The following is an 18,626-nucleotide window of genomic DNA, read 5'->3' on the forward strand; positions in this document are numbered from 1 at the left end:
GGGCCCCCCCCCCTTTTGAAAAAGAAAAGTAAACCCCCCGCCCCTTTAAAAAAAACCCCCCGGCCCCCCGAACCCCCTTTTTTTTCCGAAATCCCCCCAATTTCCCCCCCCCCCCCCCCCCCCCCCCCCCCCCGGGCGCGCAAAACCCTCCCCCTCCTCCTTCGGCGGCGGCGGCGGCGGCGCGGCGGCGGGCTCCTTCTCCGGCGAGGCCTCCTCCTACTCCACAAGGTTAGTGCTCACTCCTCTGGTCCTCCCTCCCCTACTCCCGCTCCTTTCCGTCCGTACGCCGTCGCGTCCGCGCGCGGCAGCCCTAGCGAGCACGGCCGAAGGGCTCCGAGAGCGGCGGCTAGGGTTCCAGTGCGCGAGACGCACCCTTGTTCTCGTGTGCGTAGGCTTGCCTGGTTCGGCGGGCGCGACTGCGTCCGTACGTCTGGCTCGATTTGATGTGCCCGTTTGGGGAGTTTCGTGGTGTGAGCTCACAGCTCTGCTGTTGATTAGGATTTAGTGTCCGAGATTTTTCCCGTCTGCTGGTGGCCGAGGCGTTTGGGGTTTGTGCCGTTACGAGCTTTGGATTAGGTGGATCTGCGGGGGAAATGAGTTTTCGTGGTGTGCAGGCGGGGTGGGCTCGTGTAAGTTAGGATAGTAATTGTGTGGTTGGTAGTTCAGCTGGTTTTGTGGAGTGTCTGCACTGCCGTAATTTGTTTTTTCCCCATTTGACTCCCTTCGGATTTCATGCATATTTCAGAGTTATGCCTCTTGAATTGACTTGAGCTTCGTTGCTTGTTTCCAGAAAATATGGATGTACCTGTTGAGGACCCTGTGGAGAATAACCTGACTGGAACTCCTCCTACCCTCAGCGTTGAGGAGCAAGCTAATCCTCGTGCTGATGTGCAAGAGCAGCTCGATGCAGAGCCAGAAAAGCCGTATGATGAGGAATCCAAAGACCCAACGCCTGACGAGTTGGGGAACCCTGAGGATGCCAACATGAACAATGAGGTTGTGGGGGATCTGAACAAAGAGGATCAAACTACCCCCAAGCACCAGGAGCCTGCAAGTGTCCATGGCGAGGAAGCTGGGGCGAAGCAGCAGGATAATGCGGTGCCTGATGAGCAGAAATGGTCTGGGTGGCCTGGAGAGAGTGTGTTCCGCATACTGGTTCCTGTCTCAAAGGTGGGTGCTGTCATTGGGCGAAAAGGAGATTTCATCAAGAAAATGATTGAGGAATCCAAAGCTCGAATAAAGGTTCTTGAGGGCCCACAAGGCGTGCCAGAAAGAGCTGTAAGTCTTTCACCATCTTCTTTAACTTGCTGAATTGCTATTGTTAATGATTTCTCAGTCAGTATGCCCAATAATGTTCTAGCAGAGGCATGTTGAGTTCATGTGCGAAGACCAGTTTCACTGGTTTCCTACACCAATCAATATTCTATGCTGTAAAGGCCTATACATGTAAATAGTTTGTTGCCTACTGGTGATTATTCTCATTTTTATGGATGTCTTTAAGATTGCATTGGCTAGGAAGGCTTACAATTGCAAGCAGATGAAATACTATTATATTCCCTGAGCACCCGTAATGTGCATTCAATTAATTAATGCTTTGTTAACATGGTAATTTATGGATCTCCGATAAGTTGTTGTTTGTTGTCTGGAAGTGCTGGGGTTGACTTTAACAACATGACCGGTTATTTGCACGTTCAAGTCTTGTTGAATCTGGAAAACTTGCTGGAAATTATAGAAACGAAACAGGAACTAATTATTGAATTTTTTTGCTGTACAATGTTGTTTGGCATATATCTGCAGCTGCAGATTACTGCTTATGTTATTCTTGAGGTTCTTGAATTGGATCTTTTGCTTTCCTTGTCCTTCTGAATATCCGCTCTTCTAAACCTTTTTTTTTAAAATCAAAGAATTTAGGTTTGTGGTCAGGTGATATAGTGTTCCTGAAAATTGTGATTCCATTATCACTACTAACTCCAGTGGAATTTATATTTCTATGAGATATGGTCATCTAAGTTATTACAGTATTAATGTAGCAGAAACTTTCCTATTGAAAATAGGTATGTGTTTAGAGCAAATAATTAAAAAAAGTTGAACATAGGTTTTTATGTAGTGGATAAGTGAAATCTCCCAACTCCATTTTGAAGTTTGCAGTGGAAACAATCATGCATAGTTAAAAAGACACTGTGCCTGTTAGTGAATATTAATGGGGTCCGATATGTACATGAACCCTATGGCCTTATTGCCTACATGAATGCCTTCATGGTAAAAACAAGATCCCATCAATTATCAAATGGGTATACTGATTTTGACCAATTCTGTAGTTATAAATGTGACGTATTAAAATAAAATATTGGGGCATGGTTCCTTTCTTTAGCTAACTGTATATTATGAAGACCAGTTAACACATATTCATGCTATTAGCCTGAAGTTTATGCACAAGGAAACTCTAAAACTAACAAGGAGCAGATTATCAGCAAAATGGCATTCAAGCACAGAACATAAAGTGTCAATAACAATAACAAACTAATCTTTGCAGGTTATCACTGCTGCCTAAGGCCTCAAGTTGAGTCGTTTGTGTATCCAAATTCCTCCAAATTCCAAAATAGACGTACAATCATGGTTACCCAAGTACAGTGTTGTGCTCCTCTGCCGCACGTATGATTTAAGTCTTTTGAATATTGGATGAAGATCCCTGTCAAGGAGCTGCATATATTGTCGGGTAATTCCATGACTTGTTTGACTTTTTGACTGAAAGGGCATCAGTTGGTTAAGCAATGGAAGACTAAAATAGTGAAAAGAATATAAAAGAATAAGCACTAATCATTTCCTAAATAATGCTCTGGTACTTTGAGAGAATAATAGATAACTGCAAAAAATATATAAAAGTGCAGTTTAGATATATAATATAATTTCTGACATTTAATATTTTGGGGGAGTCGGTTTTTCTGAACCAGTGTTCTAACTTAACAATATTGTTTGTTAAATGTTGATCTACTTAATTGGTTTTGCTTTTGGGATTAAGAATATAGATAAATATTCAGATTGGAATCAGTATATAGCCTCATGGGTCACTTGTATCCCAAATTCCAATATGCACTTAAAAGCAACGGTCTTATGTACAAAGTTAAGGAAAATTATTAATGCGGTCAAGGATGCTTCAGATATTGAAATGCACAGATCAATGATGTTCAATATGCATAGAAGCGTGCGACATTCTTATTGTTTTAACCATGGGCAGCAGGCGGTATCGCCTCAGTTGTCTTGGTGGGCAAAGTTCCAGATAAAGGTTACTTCATGCAAAGATGTATGTCTACTGAGAACATTTAGTTGAAACCCAGCTAAACGTGTATGAATCTATCCATTATCATTTTGTCTGGCTACTGCAGGATGGAAAGACTATCTTTGTATCGTCATTTCCCTTCATGAATCCTTATGCATGTTGCTACTTACTAATGTTTCTGTGTAACATATTTGTACGTACTTGCTGACATCTTGATGCTGTTTTCCTGTTTAAAGGTAATGATTTCAGCAAAGGATGAACCAGATGCGGTGCTACCTCCAGCTGTTGATGGTTTGCTTAGAGTTCATAAAAGGATAACTGGTGGTTTAGATGGTGAAACTGAGCAGCCTCAACGAGGCACTGTCACTGCTGGGCCTACAAGGCTACTGGTGCCAGCTTCCCAAGCTGGCAGCCTGATTGGAAAGCAAGGAGGAACTATTAAATCCATACAGGATGCTTCTAAGTGTGTTCTCCGAATTCTTGGTAAGATTTTACTTCTTTTACCCCCTGCGTTATCATTTTGTTATGGGAAGGCTTTACCATATCATATTCTGCTTATAATACAGATTCTTTAGTTCTTTTCAATTGTTTTAGTTGGCCAAGGATCAATCCACGATGTACAACTTCACTTGACGTCTCGCATTGCACATCAGCCATTGCACTAATATACTATTTTTCCATCACAGAGAATGTTCCACCTGTGGCATTAAATGATGATAGAGTTGTTGAGATACAGGGTGAACCTCTTGATGCTCACAAAGCAGTGGAGCTGATTGCAAGCCATTTAAGAAAATTTCTTGTTGACCGCAGTGTTCTCCCTTTGTTTGAATCACAGGCAAGTTGTATTCTGCTATGCAGCTTATTGTTTCCTCGATGAAGTATTTTGTAATCATAAAACATAAATTGCCTTCTTGACAGATGAAAGCGCACAATGTGCACAGAGAGCAACCTATGCCACCTCCACAGCCATGGGGTCCTCCTCCACCCTCACCCTGGGGTCATCCACCAAACCTTCCTCCTGGGGGCCCAGGTTATGCTGGGAATCCACAGTACATGCCTCCACGACCACAAGACAACTATTATCCTCCTCCTGATATGCCCCCTGTAGAAAAGCAACCACACTATGGAATTTCTTCATATGGACGCGATGCACCTCCAACTGGTCCTCCCTCAGGGAACCAACACCAAGCACATGGGTCTTCTCAGGTTAGTTTCTACACATTTGACCGTTCTTGACATGATGAATTACTTGCATGCCGATTTCATGATAAGCTATCTTAACTTTTTTATTGCTTGTGATTTTACTTAACAGGTGACACAGAGCATGCAAGTTCCTCTTTCCTATGCTGATGCTGTGATTGGAGCAGCTGGTGCCAGCATCAGCTATATCCGCAGGCATAGTGGTGCAACAATAAGTATTCAAGAAGGTGCTCCTGGGGAGATGACAGTGGAGATAACAGGAAGCGCCTCACAAGTACAAACTGCTCAACAGCTGATCAAGGTAATTCTTTCCTTGTCGTCTTAAATTGCATGAGCAATTTGGCTAACGCATTTGATACCACAACAATTGATTTCCTAGCTTCTGATATTGTTGCAATCCACTTATCCGATGCCACTTCTTGAACCAAGTACAAACTGGATCACAGCTTGACGATTGTGGATAATATGATTTATACTGCTGGTACAGTTTGCGGGGTACACATTACATTCCATGAATGGGGCCATATGTACCAAATGGTACATACAATGCACGTCTTGATACTTTGATCAGTGTAGATTTTGTCATTTTCCTAGGTTAACCTTTAGTAATCTACAATCTACAAGAACCATGTAGCATATATATGACCATATCATTTGGTTGACATGTTCTCTGTGCACCACACAAACTTCTTTTTTCTGTGTAACTGAACAATGATACATTGATACTCTTCTCTTGCAGAATTTCATGGCTGAAGCTTCTCCCCAAGGCCCGCCAGCTCCTGCTCCACCTGCTCAACCAGTTGACACGGGCTACAGCTCTTACCCACCATACGGCGGAGCATCATACGGATCTCCTCCAGGCGGCGCAGCTCCAGGCCCGCACAATGGAGGAAGCTATGGCGCCGCACCATACCCGCCTAGCTATGGATACTAGTCAGAAGAAAAACCTTGTTTCAGATCTTGGGAAGGGTGGTGCTTGGGTTTGTTTGCTAGTCGCCTAGTCTGTTCATCTGTTCAGAACTCGAGGTCGTTAGGATTTCTGAACTAACTTTTGGTGTTGTAAGCTGCTTTCTGACGCCAGTGCCGATTGTCTTGTGTTACGAGTACCCTCTTTCTTTGCTCTGTCGTCGCGTGAACTTACCATTGACCTAGTATTTCTAAATTCGAAAAAAAACTTCAGAATTCCAATCCTATTTTTCTTTTGTGGCAGTGGCATTGAAAGAAACGGCTTAGGTTGCTGGTGGTGTGACTGCCACTTTGTATCACAGGGACGGAGATGCTCTGATTCCGAATTCTGGTCATAAGCAGAGCATCCATGATGCCATGGGAAGAGGAAGGGTAACTGAGCATCTTGGAACAGCAAAGGTAAAACCCTACCATTTCGTCATTTGGTCCGGAGAAATTCGAGTTCTAACTGGACGTTTATTCATTTACTCGGTCTTAAAACCCAACGCGAAATCGAGCATAGTCTGATGAGGCTATAGCTGGGGACTGAGAAGAACAAGACGGAGGTAGGCTAGGAAGCTGACAATAAGGTTTCTACTTTCTAGGGTTTCACTTGAAAGGCCGTCCCACTTGACATGTGGGCATGTGGCTATCAAAAGCGCACGCAGATTCGAGTCTTTTTTTATCTGGATTTTCTACAAGTTTGCACGCAAGGCTTGACTTGCGTGAAATTGCTACCGACCCCAATTGACTTCCTTTTCATCGGGCTGTGGGCCCAAAGCTTAGACTTAGGAGGCACGTTATGGGAAAACTTAGACCCAAAGGACTAGAACTGCTAAGGACACTAATAATTCTTGTTATGATGAACACTGCCCACTACTCTCTTAACTTGATGCATGCAACACACAGCCAAAATTTGATTTCTTGCAAGACACATTTGAACGCGAGTCCAAGAAAGATGAGAAATTCTAGCGCACATTTTGTATTTGTTTGCTGCTTTGCTATCATTTTTTTTTGTTGAAATGTCACAGTAGGATATGCCAGCCGTTGATCATTTCATTTCCTGAAGAAATTGTGTATGTGATGAAAGTACAGACATAGACATGGAAGAAGGCTTTATGCCAAACATCAAATGTTCTGTCAGACATTAGTTGTCAATGGATCCAGCCCTCCCCTCCTCTCTGTGCATTATTCTGCTAGGATGTTCCAATCGAATTTTTTTTTTCATCGTTTCTGCTTGTCAGTGTCTTCATCATTAGCAAGCTAATAGCGACAGCCGAGACAGGGCAAGTTAGCCTGTACTGTCCCTCAACAAGATCTATGACAAGAAAGGAATCAAAGCGAAACGAAGGAAGAAGCCGTATTTCGAAAACTACAAGGCCATGTTCAGGAATTTCAAAGGATCAGCGAGGAAATTATGCGAGTTGAGGCGACTGGAATTCAAGTGTTCTAAATAGTTTCATAGAATCGGAATATTGGATGCATAAAAGGAACAGAAAACATGGGATGGACACAGAAATGTTCAAGATTTTTTTTTTAAAAAAAATGAAGTACCTTCCCAAGGTGTTTTACATGTCTTGCTTGGACGTCAGAATATTCAAAAGCTGATGCTGGGGGCCATTGGTTGAAGCTAAATCTCCTGCTGCTTGACCTCCAAACACCAGCATTACTATGTTACTTTAATTGCAGGTCTTGACACAAATCTCCCACCAAGATCCTCCACCTTAAATTCCTTGTACGAATTTGTTAGATCTCCCTGATTATGGATAGGCCAGGAAATTCAAGTGTGGTTGACCATGAAATGAATCATCGGTTGGTGACGCATTTTTTGTTCGGTGAGCTGCTCCAATAATGGAGTGTGACTGGTTTGCACCCACAGGACAGCCAGGGGCTTTGCCTTCTATGATTAGTATGTCCGGATGACTCCACCTTAAGCGTCAGCTAACGTGTTCAATTGTCAACCTCATGTTAGAGGCATTGAAAGCGAAGAAGAAACATGGGACTGGAAAATCCTAATAATATGATGTTTCATGTATGCCTTTTGTTCTCATGGGCCCACGATTTTCCTGACAAAAATATGACCATGACCATGACTTCCACAAAACTGACAAACGTCTTCATGAAAAGGATCCAGAATTTTTTTTTAATTTGTTGCCCATGAAAGAAAGTTTTAGTTAGGATCTTTGATATAACAATTTTATCCCTTTTTTTTAAAAAATAAAAGATAAAACTGTTGTTCTTTCATTCATCATTTAGATCCGTCAAGAGCGCAGATGGAACAAATCGATGCAGAAATCATGGACATAGAATGCTTTACACAAGGGCAATAGTACCACGATGGCAAATCACACCAACAACTTGCACCTTTCATTCTGGAATGCTTACACCTGGAAAACCCATATGGTCCTAACTTGTCAGCAGTCAGTACGGACCACCTTTGATACTGGAATGTTATTTTTGTCAACAAAAGAGGTGGTGATCTTTCGATAAAGCAAAAGCAACACACACAGGCAAGTCATCGCAAGTGAACTTGTGCACGCTAAAAGCCAATCCCGCCATCCTAATCCATCCTTGCAACCCTTTTTCCTCAATTTTTGCTCAGTCGCTCACTTCTTTTCCTCAATCTTTGCTTTCAACCCCCTTAAAACTTACTCGCGAAGCTCACCAGTCACTATCGAATGCCAGATTTTCCTTTCCTTCCTGCATCATCTTTCAATTATATGTGCCACAGCTCACAAGATAGGTGAACAGCTTGAATGTCCCCACTATAGCATCTGTAACAGCATGAAGCTCAGGAGGGGCCAAGCAGCTCATCAGATTCTCAAATGGCTCCATGTTGGTTGCTGTTGCATTCAAAGATCTCCGGACTGAGTTTCTACATGACCAGCTTGGCCATCCAGCAAGGGCATGGCCTACAGCCTACGCTTCCTGTATGGAGTGCTGCGTCTTACTGATTCTCTAGGTCTGGGCAGACTGTGCGGGCAGCCGGGTATGGTTGTGCTCGCCTTCATATGTCACAATTAGCATCGCTGGGTCATCTACGCAGCGCTCAACATGCTTCCTTGCTGGGCAGCCCCTGACACTACTGCATTTGTAGTAACCCCTGCATTGGATTCAAGTCATCAGCTTGGAGAGTCTCACGCTGAGACAAAAAGAATATGTGAAATGGGTAAACAATCAGCACCATGTGCTTGCTTTCATGGTATAGCTACAATTTCCTATCATCTAGGGAAGACATTAAAGCTTGACATGGGGTAGGGGAATGAGCGCAATCAAGAGTATGATGTAGATAGGCTAACATGGCATTCAAATGCAAGTAGCAACAGCAATTTACCTACTTTAGGTCCCCCATGATAGATCCTTGCTTTATCTCACAAAATGGGTACAAGAAAGAGTAGAACCCTGAGACAAACCACTAAGCTATATTTAATTGTGCTAGAGACTAAGTTATCAACACGCATTGGTTGCCAAAGCACTTGGGAGTAAGGAAAAGGTAAAGTGGAGGGGATGATCCAAACACCAACAATTATTCTACAGATAAAGGAGCACCCTGAGAGCCTGATGCAGATATGCCATCTCTCAGCGCACAACAAGGGGAATGATGCATCAATTATTATGACTGAAAATGATTTTATACACATTTTAATGTTAGTTAAATAGTTCTTGTTCAGTTCATACCTAGGGTGAGGAGAACCCTTGATTGGCTTCTGCCCATACTTCCGCCAAGAATATTCATCCGGAGGGATATCAGCAATTTTATTGCTAATGGCTGGCACTTTTATCGACCTCTTAATTCGCAATTTCCTGTCAAAAAGAGTGGCGTCATCAGATTGAGTAATATCCCACCCAGCAAGAGATAAAAATATAAGCATACAAATCACTAAAAGAACACAATTTACCTCCTCTTTGAGCAATGGCACCTGCCAGTAGTGGCACACTTGCCTGTGCCATCCTGCCCCCGACCCATGCACCGTCGCTTGGGTGCTCGGTGCGCATCAGCTGGGTCGCTTGCCACCGGCGCACCAACCAAATGGAACGGCCGCTTCCCATCCAAGCTAGCAACACTCCCATCCATACTCAAGGATGACATGAACGATCTCGCCGACGACATCGTTCCAGCACCACCACTGGGGCTAGGGCTATCAAACTTCAGGCTGATCCCACTATTGCTCCTCTTGAACATCTCGGCCTGCAGCTTCTGCCGTGAAGGCTGCTGGTGGAATGGGTACCGATGCGCTACGTTCCCAATCTGGAACTGCACCGACAATGGCTGGACCATCTTCGGAGCTCCATACGGATGAGCGCCGCTCTTGCTGCTCGAGCTGGCCAAATCCAGCCCTCGTGGGTCTGGCACGCCACCAATCCGAGCGCGCAATTGTGCATAACTAGTAGACGGAGATGGAGCAGCAGCAGCAGCGCTGGGCATCAACTCCGATGGGGTATCGCTGCTGCTCCCCAAGATGCCCTTCAGGGTCAAGAATCCGGAAGGCCTGCCTCTCCTGTAGAACCTGCCCCTAGCATGCCCGCTGCTACCGCCATTGGCAAGGAGGGCGGTCACCTTCCTGAACTTGGCGCAGGCTTCACCCGTCTCTGAAGCAATGCTCTTGAGCAGAGCTGGGTCCTGCTGCTGGGACTGGGAGAGCAGGGACAGCACCCGGTGGCAGCTCTCCACCGCGGCCCTGTTGGCAACCTCCACCTCCTCCATGGCTGAAATGGAGAAGCAGCCGGAGGGGCGAATCCGTTCCTGAACTCCGAGCTCCTCTTCCACCTCGAATGGACCTCAGCTACTTGCAACTCTCACGGGCAGAAGCATCTGCACATCAGAATCAGAGAACGGCGCAGGATAAGCAGATCTCTACGGAATCTCACAGAGCTGGGAAATTGTACAGGAAATCGCAGCGGCCAAAAGAACCCATCCATTTCAGGCGACAGGCGGATTAAGAAATGAAATACAAAAAAAAAAAACTTCGGCGCATGAAAACAGCACGGGACTAGATTGCGCCAAGAACTAGATGCGCCGAAACATGGGCGCCAGCCGTGGTTCCGCCATGGGCAGGCGGCGGCTCAAGAACGCGCGGAGCAAATCCGCCCGTTCCAGCTATCACAGACCGTGAAAAGCTCAGGCGGCGAGCTCACCTGCGCGCGGGAGAAGGCAAAACCAGGCGGTCGGATGCGACGGTGGGGGCGCCGGCGGCGCGGTCCATCCCTGGCCGCTGCAGGCCTGATGAGGAGGGGATCGAAGAGGGCGGAGCAGGCGAGCAGCAGCAGCACGGGGGAAGAGAGAGAGGAAGGCGGAGGTATATGAGGGCGAATTTGCCAGATTCGGAGGGGTGTTTTGGGAAAGCGTCGCTTTGGGTTGGGACCTGGAGTCAACAATGTCAAAGACAGGGGTCAGTGGCCAGTGGGACGGGTTGGAGTGAAAAGGAATAAACAAATGGAAAATCTAAGCGCGATAGACTCGTCACAAACGAGCAAAAAAAGGGATGTCGAAGGTAAAAAAAGAAAAGAAAAGTAACAAATAGATAAAAGGGAGTAAGATGCATACACCAGCGTCCAGCGGATTGGGTGAGCTCCTACTCCTCCAAGTACCTCCGATGAGCACCTCGTCTTTTCCGCCAACGAATCAATTCTGACGATTCTCGGTTCGAATTAGGGTTTGGTGTTGTGAGTTTAAATTACAGATTTGAGATTTGGGGTTGGGGATAGGGTATGTGGCATCGGAATCTAGCTGGGAAGGTTGCGCGAGGTTGCGGAGGGCGGCGGTGGTGGTGGGGTGTGGATGGGATGGTGAGGCCGTGGTGGAGTCACTCGTCGCAATGGCGGAGAGAGGTTGGATAGGGTAGGTGGCGGAAGAGTTTTGTTGGAGTAGCTAGGAGAGGGTGAGGCTAGCAAGATGGCGGCAGCGGGTGCGGGTGGTGAGGTGTCACTGGCCGCCAAAGGTTGGGGAGGGGGGCGATGGGAGCTGACGATGTCGAGCGCAGCACCATAGGCTAGTGAGCGATTTGAAGATGGAGGAGGGGGGAGCGAGGAAGATGAGATTTATTGTTGATGCCCCTCGTGAGTCGTGAGGAAGACTAAGATGAAAAGATTAGATTTTTTCGGCGGATGAAAGCGTGAGCTAGCGATCTTTCTATCTTTATTAATAACGAAGAGCACGGTCTGTCCACTAACTTTATAAAGAAATATTTTAGTGACTTCTTTTCTTTAGAGGGCTTAAAGATATACTTGCACCTAATAAAATAATAATATATTAATTTATATCATTTCACGTAACTGTATAGTTTTGATTGCGAAAACACCGAAAAGAATAAGAGAGGGAGCCCCTTTTTTCGAATAAGAGAGGGAGCTTTATGGACAAAGATAGAAGATCACGTTTTCCATAGCAGCACGCTAGCGTTTCATGCAGATCTTCCCACTGAACAAAGAAGATTATTTCTATTTTGGCCTAGAAAAGGAACATGTTTAACTCTAGTTTTTTGTTCTGTTATACTAATAAACTGTACAGGAAATAACGGCCCGGTCGATTTTTTTTTATATTCCGGTCCCTGCTGACGAGGCTGCTTTGGAAAGAGGTTTGGACTCGTCTCTCTCACGCTAGGGCGAGACTGCAGAGGAGACCGCCGTCGCAGGCTTGTCCTGGCCGGTGGGCCCTTCTCCCGTTTTACATTTCCATGGCGGCAGGCGGCAGCATCTCTCACTATTGCGGCCCCACTGGCGGCGCTGTTTGACTAGTGTGGGCCGGCCGATTCCATCGGCGGTCGCCCGCTGGTCGGACGGGCCCACCACCCAATGCTTCCCGATCGGATGTGTCTGTCAGTCAACTGTGCCCCAGTAGTTCCGAGGCCCAACACCTGCCCAAACTTTAGGCGCGTTTTCCTGCGGCCTAGCTAGGCCCAACAAAGCTAGATCGACGGAGGAGGCCGCCGCCACCCCCCACCCCACCCCAAATCGCCTGCCGCCGCCGCCCGCTCAGCTCCTGCTCCACGCCTGCGGCCTCCTCCTCCAATCCTCCGAACGGGCGCTCCACGGCCGACTCAGCGCCTCGACCTCCGATCCAGCGGCCGGTACTCCCTCTCCCTCGCTCCCTCCGACCCTCCCCTCCCCCCTTGAGCTGTGCTGCTTCCAACTTCTGATTCGATTCCGTGTTGCGATCCCCAAAAGAAGGCAGAGAGAGGTGGGAGCAGCGAGCGCATTTGCAAACAATTCGACTGGCCCAATGGAGCAAGAAGACGAATCAGAAGGTGCTGCAGCGGAGCAACCGGCGGACGAAGCAGAGGAGCAGCTCGCCGACGATCTCCTCCTGCACTTCGAGCGAGTCCTCCACTCCGACCCCCTCATGTATGCACATTTCCCAGGCAGGCACTCTCGTTCCTGCTGCTACCCATGCCTCCTCCTTCGTCCACTTCACTATTTGGGGGAATCGTATTCGCAGTGACGAGGTGGGGTTCTTGCATCCGACGCAGTTCGGCTCGCTAGGCTGCGGCCAAGATGGCGATTCTGCATCCCAGGCTCCGGAGTTCCAGCACAGGTACTTCTGGTGCAGAGACCACAAGCTTGCCATCTGCTCTGAGATCCTGCCCAAGCTCTACCGCGCCGCCCGCGATGCGTACTACAACACGAGAAATGCTCCATCACAAGCAGTTCATCTGATGAGCCTCACCAAGGTGCTACTCATACTTTGCCCTGACATGCTTACCGCATGGAACTCCAGGTTTGCATTTTTCACGTTTCATTGAATTGGCTACAAGAAGCCAAGAAGATGGAGTGTGTTCGTCTCTATTCTTTCCTGCAGGAAGATGGTTCTGTCGGAGAAATATGATCTCACAAAGCTCAAGGATGAGCTGCAATTGTGTGCGCTGATCCTTTCCTACTCGCCAAAGAACGAGAGCACATGGAGCCACAGGTACACCTTTTTGCGCTTGTAAAAAGAATTAAACCAGCATTGCCTGTGTAACTCTTTCAGATAAAGGGTTATGTCCCCTACCTATCTATTTGGAGCTGGATTTCATTTGGAACCAAATTATTATGCTGATTGGGATAGCAATAAAATCATGTAGAGTTTAAAGTTTCTATCTGCCGCAGGAGATGGGTGTTAAAACAAGTTGCAGAGCAAAACCAAGATATGGCACAGCTTGTAGAGAAGGAATCTGTACTAGTGAAAGAGATAGCAGAGGTTATAACATACAGATACTTACTTATTCGTACTGCTAACAGTGTCAACTTGTCTGAGCTCATGCTCATCATATTGTAATAGTCCATGCTGTTTCTTATGTAACTGATAAAAAACTTCTTGTACACAAGTAGCTGCAGACAGTATCCAGAAAGATAATTTTTTACGGCTTTTGCAGAGGTCAAAGATGAACTACCGTGCATGGAGGCATCGATGCTGGCTTATTCCTTACATGACAAGAAAACAGGTGCAGATAAATCATTTCAGACTACTTGTCTCTCATTCTTAATCTTGTAACCGAACTTCCTAGCACTACCATGAAGAGCAAAGCTTTAATCTTGTTACAATGTTGCTGAAACCTTCAGAATGTCTCCTTGTCAGTTGCATTTAATTTCTGTCTCTGAAGGTGCTGGATGAACTGAAGAAGTCAACAAGATGGAGTGAACTACATGTTGCTGACAACTGCTGCTTTCACTACCGCAGGGTTAGTAAGTACTACACAATACTTTAATGCAAATTTATTTATTACCTGATGGTTTTCATATTGACCTGTAGCATCTTTAGAGAGCCTGCACAATATGTTTGCAAATGAATCTGCAAATCTTTTCAATGCGCACCATGCTTTAGACTTTAGGTGAATTTGAACTTCTAGTTGATGGTTCAGCACACGTATCCTGTTTGCTGACCAATCTGATTGATGGCATATGTATTTACGCACATGCCTTTTTGTTGCATCCATGCAGTCCCTGCTTCTTGCACTGCTAGACAGTTGTCTAGGGAATGGAGAGGATTCTGTCAGTTGGGAGTCAGAAACTTGCATGCTCTGGAAGGTATGATGAGTTTGATCAAGGCTAATTACTTTTCTGCTACAGTTAATTGTATTCATTTCAGCCATCTTATCCCCCCTTTCCATTATATGCATGTTGTACAAAGCAGAAAACAAAGGATGCACACGCATGACGCATATCATTGTATTTTAAAACATTGGTTCCTCTTTAGGCCATGGTTAGTTGATATGCGGCCATCTTGGTGCAAAGTTGATTGTATATGATCTGACAGGATGAGCTGAGGTGGAATGAAATGCTTATCAGACGCTACCAAGGGAGAGAGGTTTGGAAATTCCAAATTCGCCTGCTGCTGTTCTTTCAGTTGGTGATTACAGTCAGTCTGGTATGTCTTTGCTTATGCTAGTTGCGGTGCTGTATTGCTGCAGTCCTTGTGGAACCACCGGAGGTTCCTTTCACAATGGTGGATTCGGCAGTTGTTTTCTGTTGAAGAAACCTGCCCCTCAACGACATCCCAGGTGGATCTGTTCATCACCCAGGAGATAGGCCTGCTGTCAGAGTGCCTGAATGACCCTGCGGATGAGTTTGGGGAGTCATGCGTCCAAGCAGAGCTTTCAGCACTCTACATTCTGTGGATATCGAAGGTAGCCACCACCCTCTTTATTTACCCAACCTGCTTCTATAGCAACTGTATTTGCTATTCCCTCCGTTCCAAATTGTAGGTTATTTTGGCTTTTCTAGGTTCATAGATATTATTATGCATCTAGACATACACTATATCTAGGTGCATAGCAAAAACTATGCACCTAAAAAAGCCAAAACGACCTACAATTTGGAACGGAGGGAGTAGAATAGATTCATGTGCTCTGAAGGGTTTAGGTTTAACAGGGAAATTGTTGTGTTTTGTTGGATGCAGCAAGTCCCAGCTGTGAAAGGGAAGCTGGAAGAGAGGCTGCATTCTGTTTCCATTGTGGGGTTGAAGGATGTTCTAGTAAGAGCCTGCCGACCGGAGAAGAGGTGGCTGTGGATGAATCTGCTTGGCCTGCCTGATCGATCACAGTGACGACATAGCATTGCTTATTGAAATTGAGGGTGTCTGCTTCGATTGCAGTTGTGACGAAACACAATGGATTGCATTTTGTAACCAAACAAACGGCAAGGAGACCTTTTTAATTAAGCGTTTGCTTCAGGTCCTCTGTAATTGCAAACCAGACTATACAGGGGGTTGGGATTGCCGGCGACCCCCCCCCCCCCCCCCCCCCCCCCCATTACAGCACAGCCAAAGAGGTGTAGATAGCTGAGAACAATGTTGCATGTTTTCCCTTACTTTTGACTTCACTTTGGAGGAAGAAAATGGACATCAAAACCGTGACATATACATATAGCAAGGCAAAATTTGGCATTTAAACCAAGAGGTAAAATTTGCAAACAAATTGCATTGGAACACGAAAAGCATGTCATACTTACATATGGGAGTGTTCCTGTCGTATTGCCCCCAAACTATGACATTATTTGTTGAAAACAAAAATGACCCCAAACCCTGAGGTCTACATGGATAAACTTACACTACGGGAAAGTAAAAATAACGAGTGTTTTTTACTTGCTGAGTACTTTATTTCGGGCACTCGGCGAAGGCAGTGTTTGCCGAGTGTTTCCGTGAAAGCACTCGGCAAACATTCTACACTTGGCATAAATTCTCTTTCCCGAGTGTCAAATGGAAAACACTCGGCAAAGTCATAATCGACACTCGGCAAACAAATGACACTTGACAAATCTTCACCACGTGACCGGCACGTGCGACATCCGTTAGGGGGCGTGCTGGACGTTAGTCCTTTGCCGAGTGTCCGTCACAGACACTCGGCAAAGCTATGTGTTTGCCAAGTGTTTTCCTCCGGCACTCAGCAAACGCCAATGGTTGCTAAGTGTTTTTTGCGACACTCGGCAAAACCAAAACTATTTTTCCCTCCTCCACCCTCCACACTTTTTCTACTCCCCACGTACGACATTTGGCACTGCATGTTAGAAGGTGGTCTATTTCTTGGTTTGTTTGCTATATTTAATGAATTAATTTCATTTAGAGTAATTTGTTGATTTAAGTCAAATTTGAACTGCAAGTAATTGAAATAATGGAATAAAATGAGTGGAAAAATCATATTCATGTTAATGAGTCTGAATTAAGGTCTCATCCGGGAAATGAAAAGAAATTTTGAACATTTTGTTCAGAAAACATGACCACGAACGTGTGGCCGAATAATTTTTAAATTCTCAAAGAAACAAACGAAGTCTGAAAATCACGAGATTTGTCAAGATGCCATGATTTCACATAGGGAGGCTGTGGTAAAAAATTGAGAAGGTTTCGCACACTTTTTTGGCGTATGATGCTTACAAATCGAAGCATGTCCGGAGAAGATTCGTAGAAGTTGGAAGGATCTGGTAAGATTTTGAGTCCAACTGATACTTGAATTTGGGTTTGACTTCAAAATTTTTTGTACAGGCAATAGACAACATAGATTGGTTCATGTCAAATTTTAGGAATTTTTCGGATCCGTTTGATAATTTTTATTTATTAACTACAATTATATAAATTTAATAGATATAAATTCAGTTTGAGCTATAACTCCATGAAATAATGGAATAATATTAGTAGAAAAATGAAATAGGTATTGTTTAGTGATTTTGACTATGTTTTTTCAAAGTTTATTGGGAAAAAATTAGTAAAACACGTTATTGAAGGTTTACACATGAAATATAAGTGTACTTTGCTGAGTGTCATATCGAAACACTCGGCAAAGTAGTGATTTGCCGAGTGTCAACTATTCAACACTCGGCAAACGTTTTCGCGGGCCCACCGCCAGGCGAAGCTACCATTTGAAAATCTTAAAAAAAAAAATAAAAAAGGGCCTTTGCCGAGTGCCGGCGATCTAGCACTCGGCAAAGCCTGTAAAGTAAGCCCCGGCCGGCCGCCCAGCCTAACTCACGCACACACCCACACACACGCCCGCGCCTCCCTCGCCCTGTCCCCAGCGGCGCGCCCCCGGCACCGCCCCTGGCCGCGCCTCGCCCCTGCGCGTCGCCTCGGCGGCGCCCCCCAGCCCCGGCCGCGCGCCCGCCGGCACGCCGCGCCCTGCCAGCGCCCCCCGCTGGCGCCACCCAGCCCCCGGTGGCGCCCCGGTCCCCGGCGTGCCCCGCCCGCCCCACTGATTCAGGTACTACATCAGTCTCTCCTAGCATTTAATTTTAATCTCCTTTGCCTCACTGTGTGGAGATCTTAGAGTACTGATGGGTTGATCATTTGAAGAATATGCTTCTGTATACCAGTGAGTTTTCCTTGTTAAGCCCTTTACAAGGTGAAGCCCTCTGTCAATAGATAAATACATATATGTTGCAATGAATTATTTGCTTCCTTTTGAGCTATGTGTGGTTGTCAGCCATCATGCCGTTAAATTGGAGTGGATGTGGTTGTCGGCCATCATGCCATTTGATTTGATGCAGGTTTTAGAAACCTCCCCGTGTAGGGGAGGTGCTGCCAAAATTACGACTTGACAGTTCTATGTTTCTTTTCTTGCAGGAGAGGCTACGTTACCGTCCACGACTCGTCATTTTGCAGGATAGCAAGGTGAGGCATCCTACACTTCTCTTTCTGTTTGATGTTCGTATATCACGTAACCTAGTTAGGCGTCTCCTGTTCAAAAGAGATACGGTTGGAAATATGCAGATCTTTGCATATCTATAACCGTATCTGTTTCGAATTGTCCACGTTTTTTGGATAGCCCGAGGATGTGTAGGTGGGTTTAGTTTCCATGGTCTACTCTTCACCTAGATTGAAATTACCTTTGCCTTAACCAACCGGGTTTACTTTTATCTTGGGTAGCTCATGCTTAGTGCTTACTTGGTATAGGGTGGTTTAACTGAACTCAATATTTAGTCTTGCTTTACTTCTGTTATACTTTTCATTAATACAAGATCATAAGTGTTTAATTGGAACATGGGAGAACCACCCAGGAAAACAGTGCTACCACAAGACTAAATGGCTCTGGTCTTGGCTGAATAATTAGAAACTCTAATCTGGGGGTAATCTTACCGAAAGGGCAAGAGGGGAGGCGTTGATGGGATATAGCACTCGCTCTCGGGGGAAGTGGGCTTTGCTAAGACACTATACCCACTAGGGACCGCTATGTTCTGCTTCGACCTGAACCTTAGCGGGTACCACCATTGCCTAGCGAATCCTTTGTAAAGGCCTCATAAGCGT

At 45.6% G+C, this 18,626-nt stretch overlaps 3 protein-coding genes across 4 annotated transcripts; 2 read left to right on the forward strand and 1 right to left on the reverse strand.

Annotated features, from left to right (window-relative positions):
* The first annotated feature begins 109 nt into the window (after positions 1–109).
* On the forward strand, positions 110–5,665 carry LOC101760669 (flowering locus K homology domain). Its single transcript, XM_004963027.4, is given in 8 exon segments — positions 110–228; positions 791–1,278; positions 3,514–3,760; positions 3,964–4,112; positions 4,196–4,483; positions 4,590–4,778; positions 5,217–5,309; positions 5,311–5,665. Coding segments are annotated over 7 exon segments (1,617 nt in total). The 5' UTR covers positions 110–228; positions 791–795; the 3' UTR covers positions 5,479–5,665.
* Positions 5,666–7,696: 2,031 nt separating this feature from the next.
* LOC101761071 (protein WRKY1) lies at positions 7,697–10,744 on the reverse strand. Its single transcript, XM_012845023.2, has 4 exons — positions 10,559–10,744; positions 9,322–10,235; positions 9,101–9,226; positions 7,697–8,525 (listed from the first exon to the last, which is right to left on the reverse strand). Exons 2-4 carry the CDS (start codon positions 10,125–10,127, stop codon positions 8,381–8,383), a joined length of 1,077 nt encoding a protein of 358 aa, XP_012700477.1. The 5' UTR covers positions 10,128–10,235; positions 10,559–10,744; the 3' UTR covers positions 7,697–8,380.
* Positions 10,745–12,326: 1,582 nt separating this feature from the next.
* Positions 12,327–15,573, forward strand: LOC101761733 (protein prenyltransferase alpha subunit repeat-containing protein 1-B). 2 transcript variants are annotated; one of them, XM_004963030.3, is made up of 11 exons: positions 12,327–12,486; positions 12,584–12,760; positions 12,855–13,133; positions 13,215–13,325; positions 13,505–13,595; positions 13,771–13,839; positions 13,999–14,076; positions 14,336–14,422; positions 14,652–14,702; positions 14,806–15,021; positions 15,294–15,573. In XM_004963030.3, the coding sequence occupies exons 2-11, from the start codon at positions 12,639–12,641 to the stop codon at positions 15,438–15,440; spliced, it is 1,251 nt and encodes a 416-aa protein (XP_004963087.1). In that variant the 5' UTR covers positions 12,327–12,486; positions 12,584–12,638; the 3' UTR covers positions 15,441–15,573. The 2 variants fall into 2 exon arrangements, with proteins under 2 accessions (XP_004963087.1, XP_004963088.1); XM_004963031.3 differs by having other exon boundaries at positions 12,330–12,486; positions 12,587–12,760.
* Positions 15,574–18,626: the final 3,053 nt, after the last annotated feature.

Source organism: Setaria italica, chromosome III (assembly GCF_000263155.2).
Source record: "Setaria italica strain Yugu1 chromosome III, Setaria_italica_v2.0, whole genome shotgun sequence".
In the NCBI taxonomy this organism is placed as follows: Eukaryota; Viridiplantae; Streptophyta; class Magnoliopsida; order Poales; family Poaceae; genus Setaria; species Setaria italica.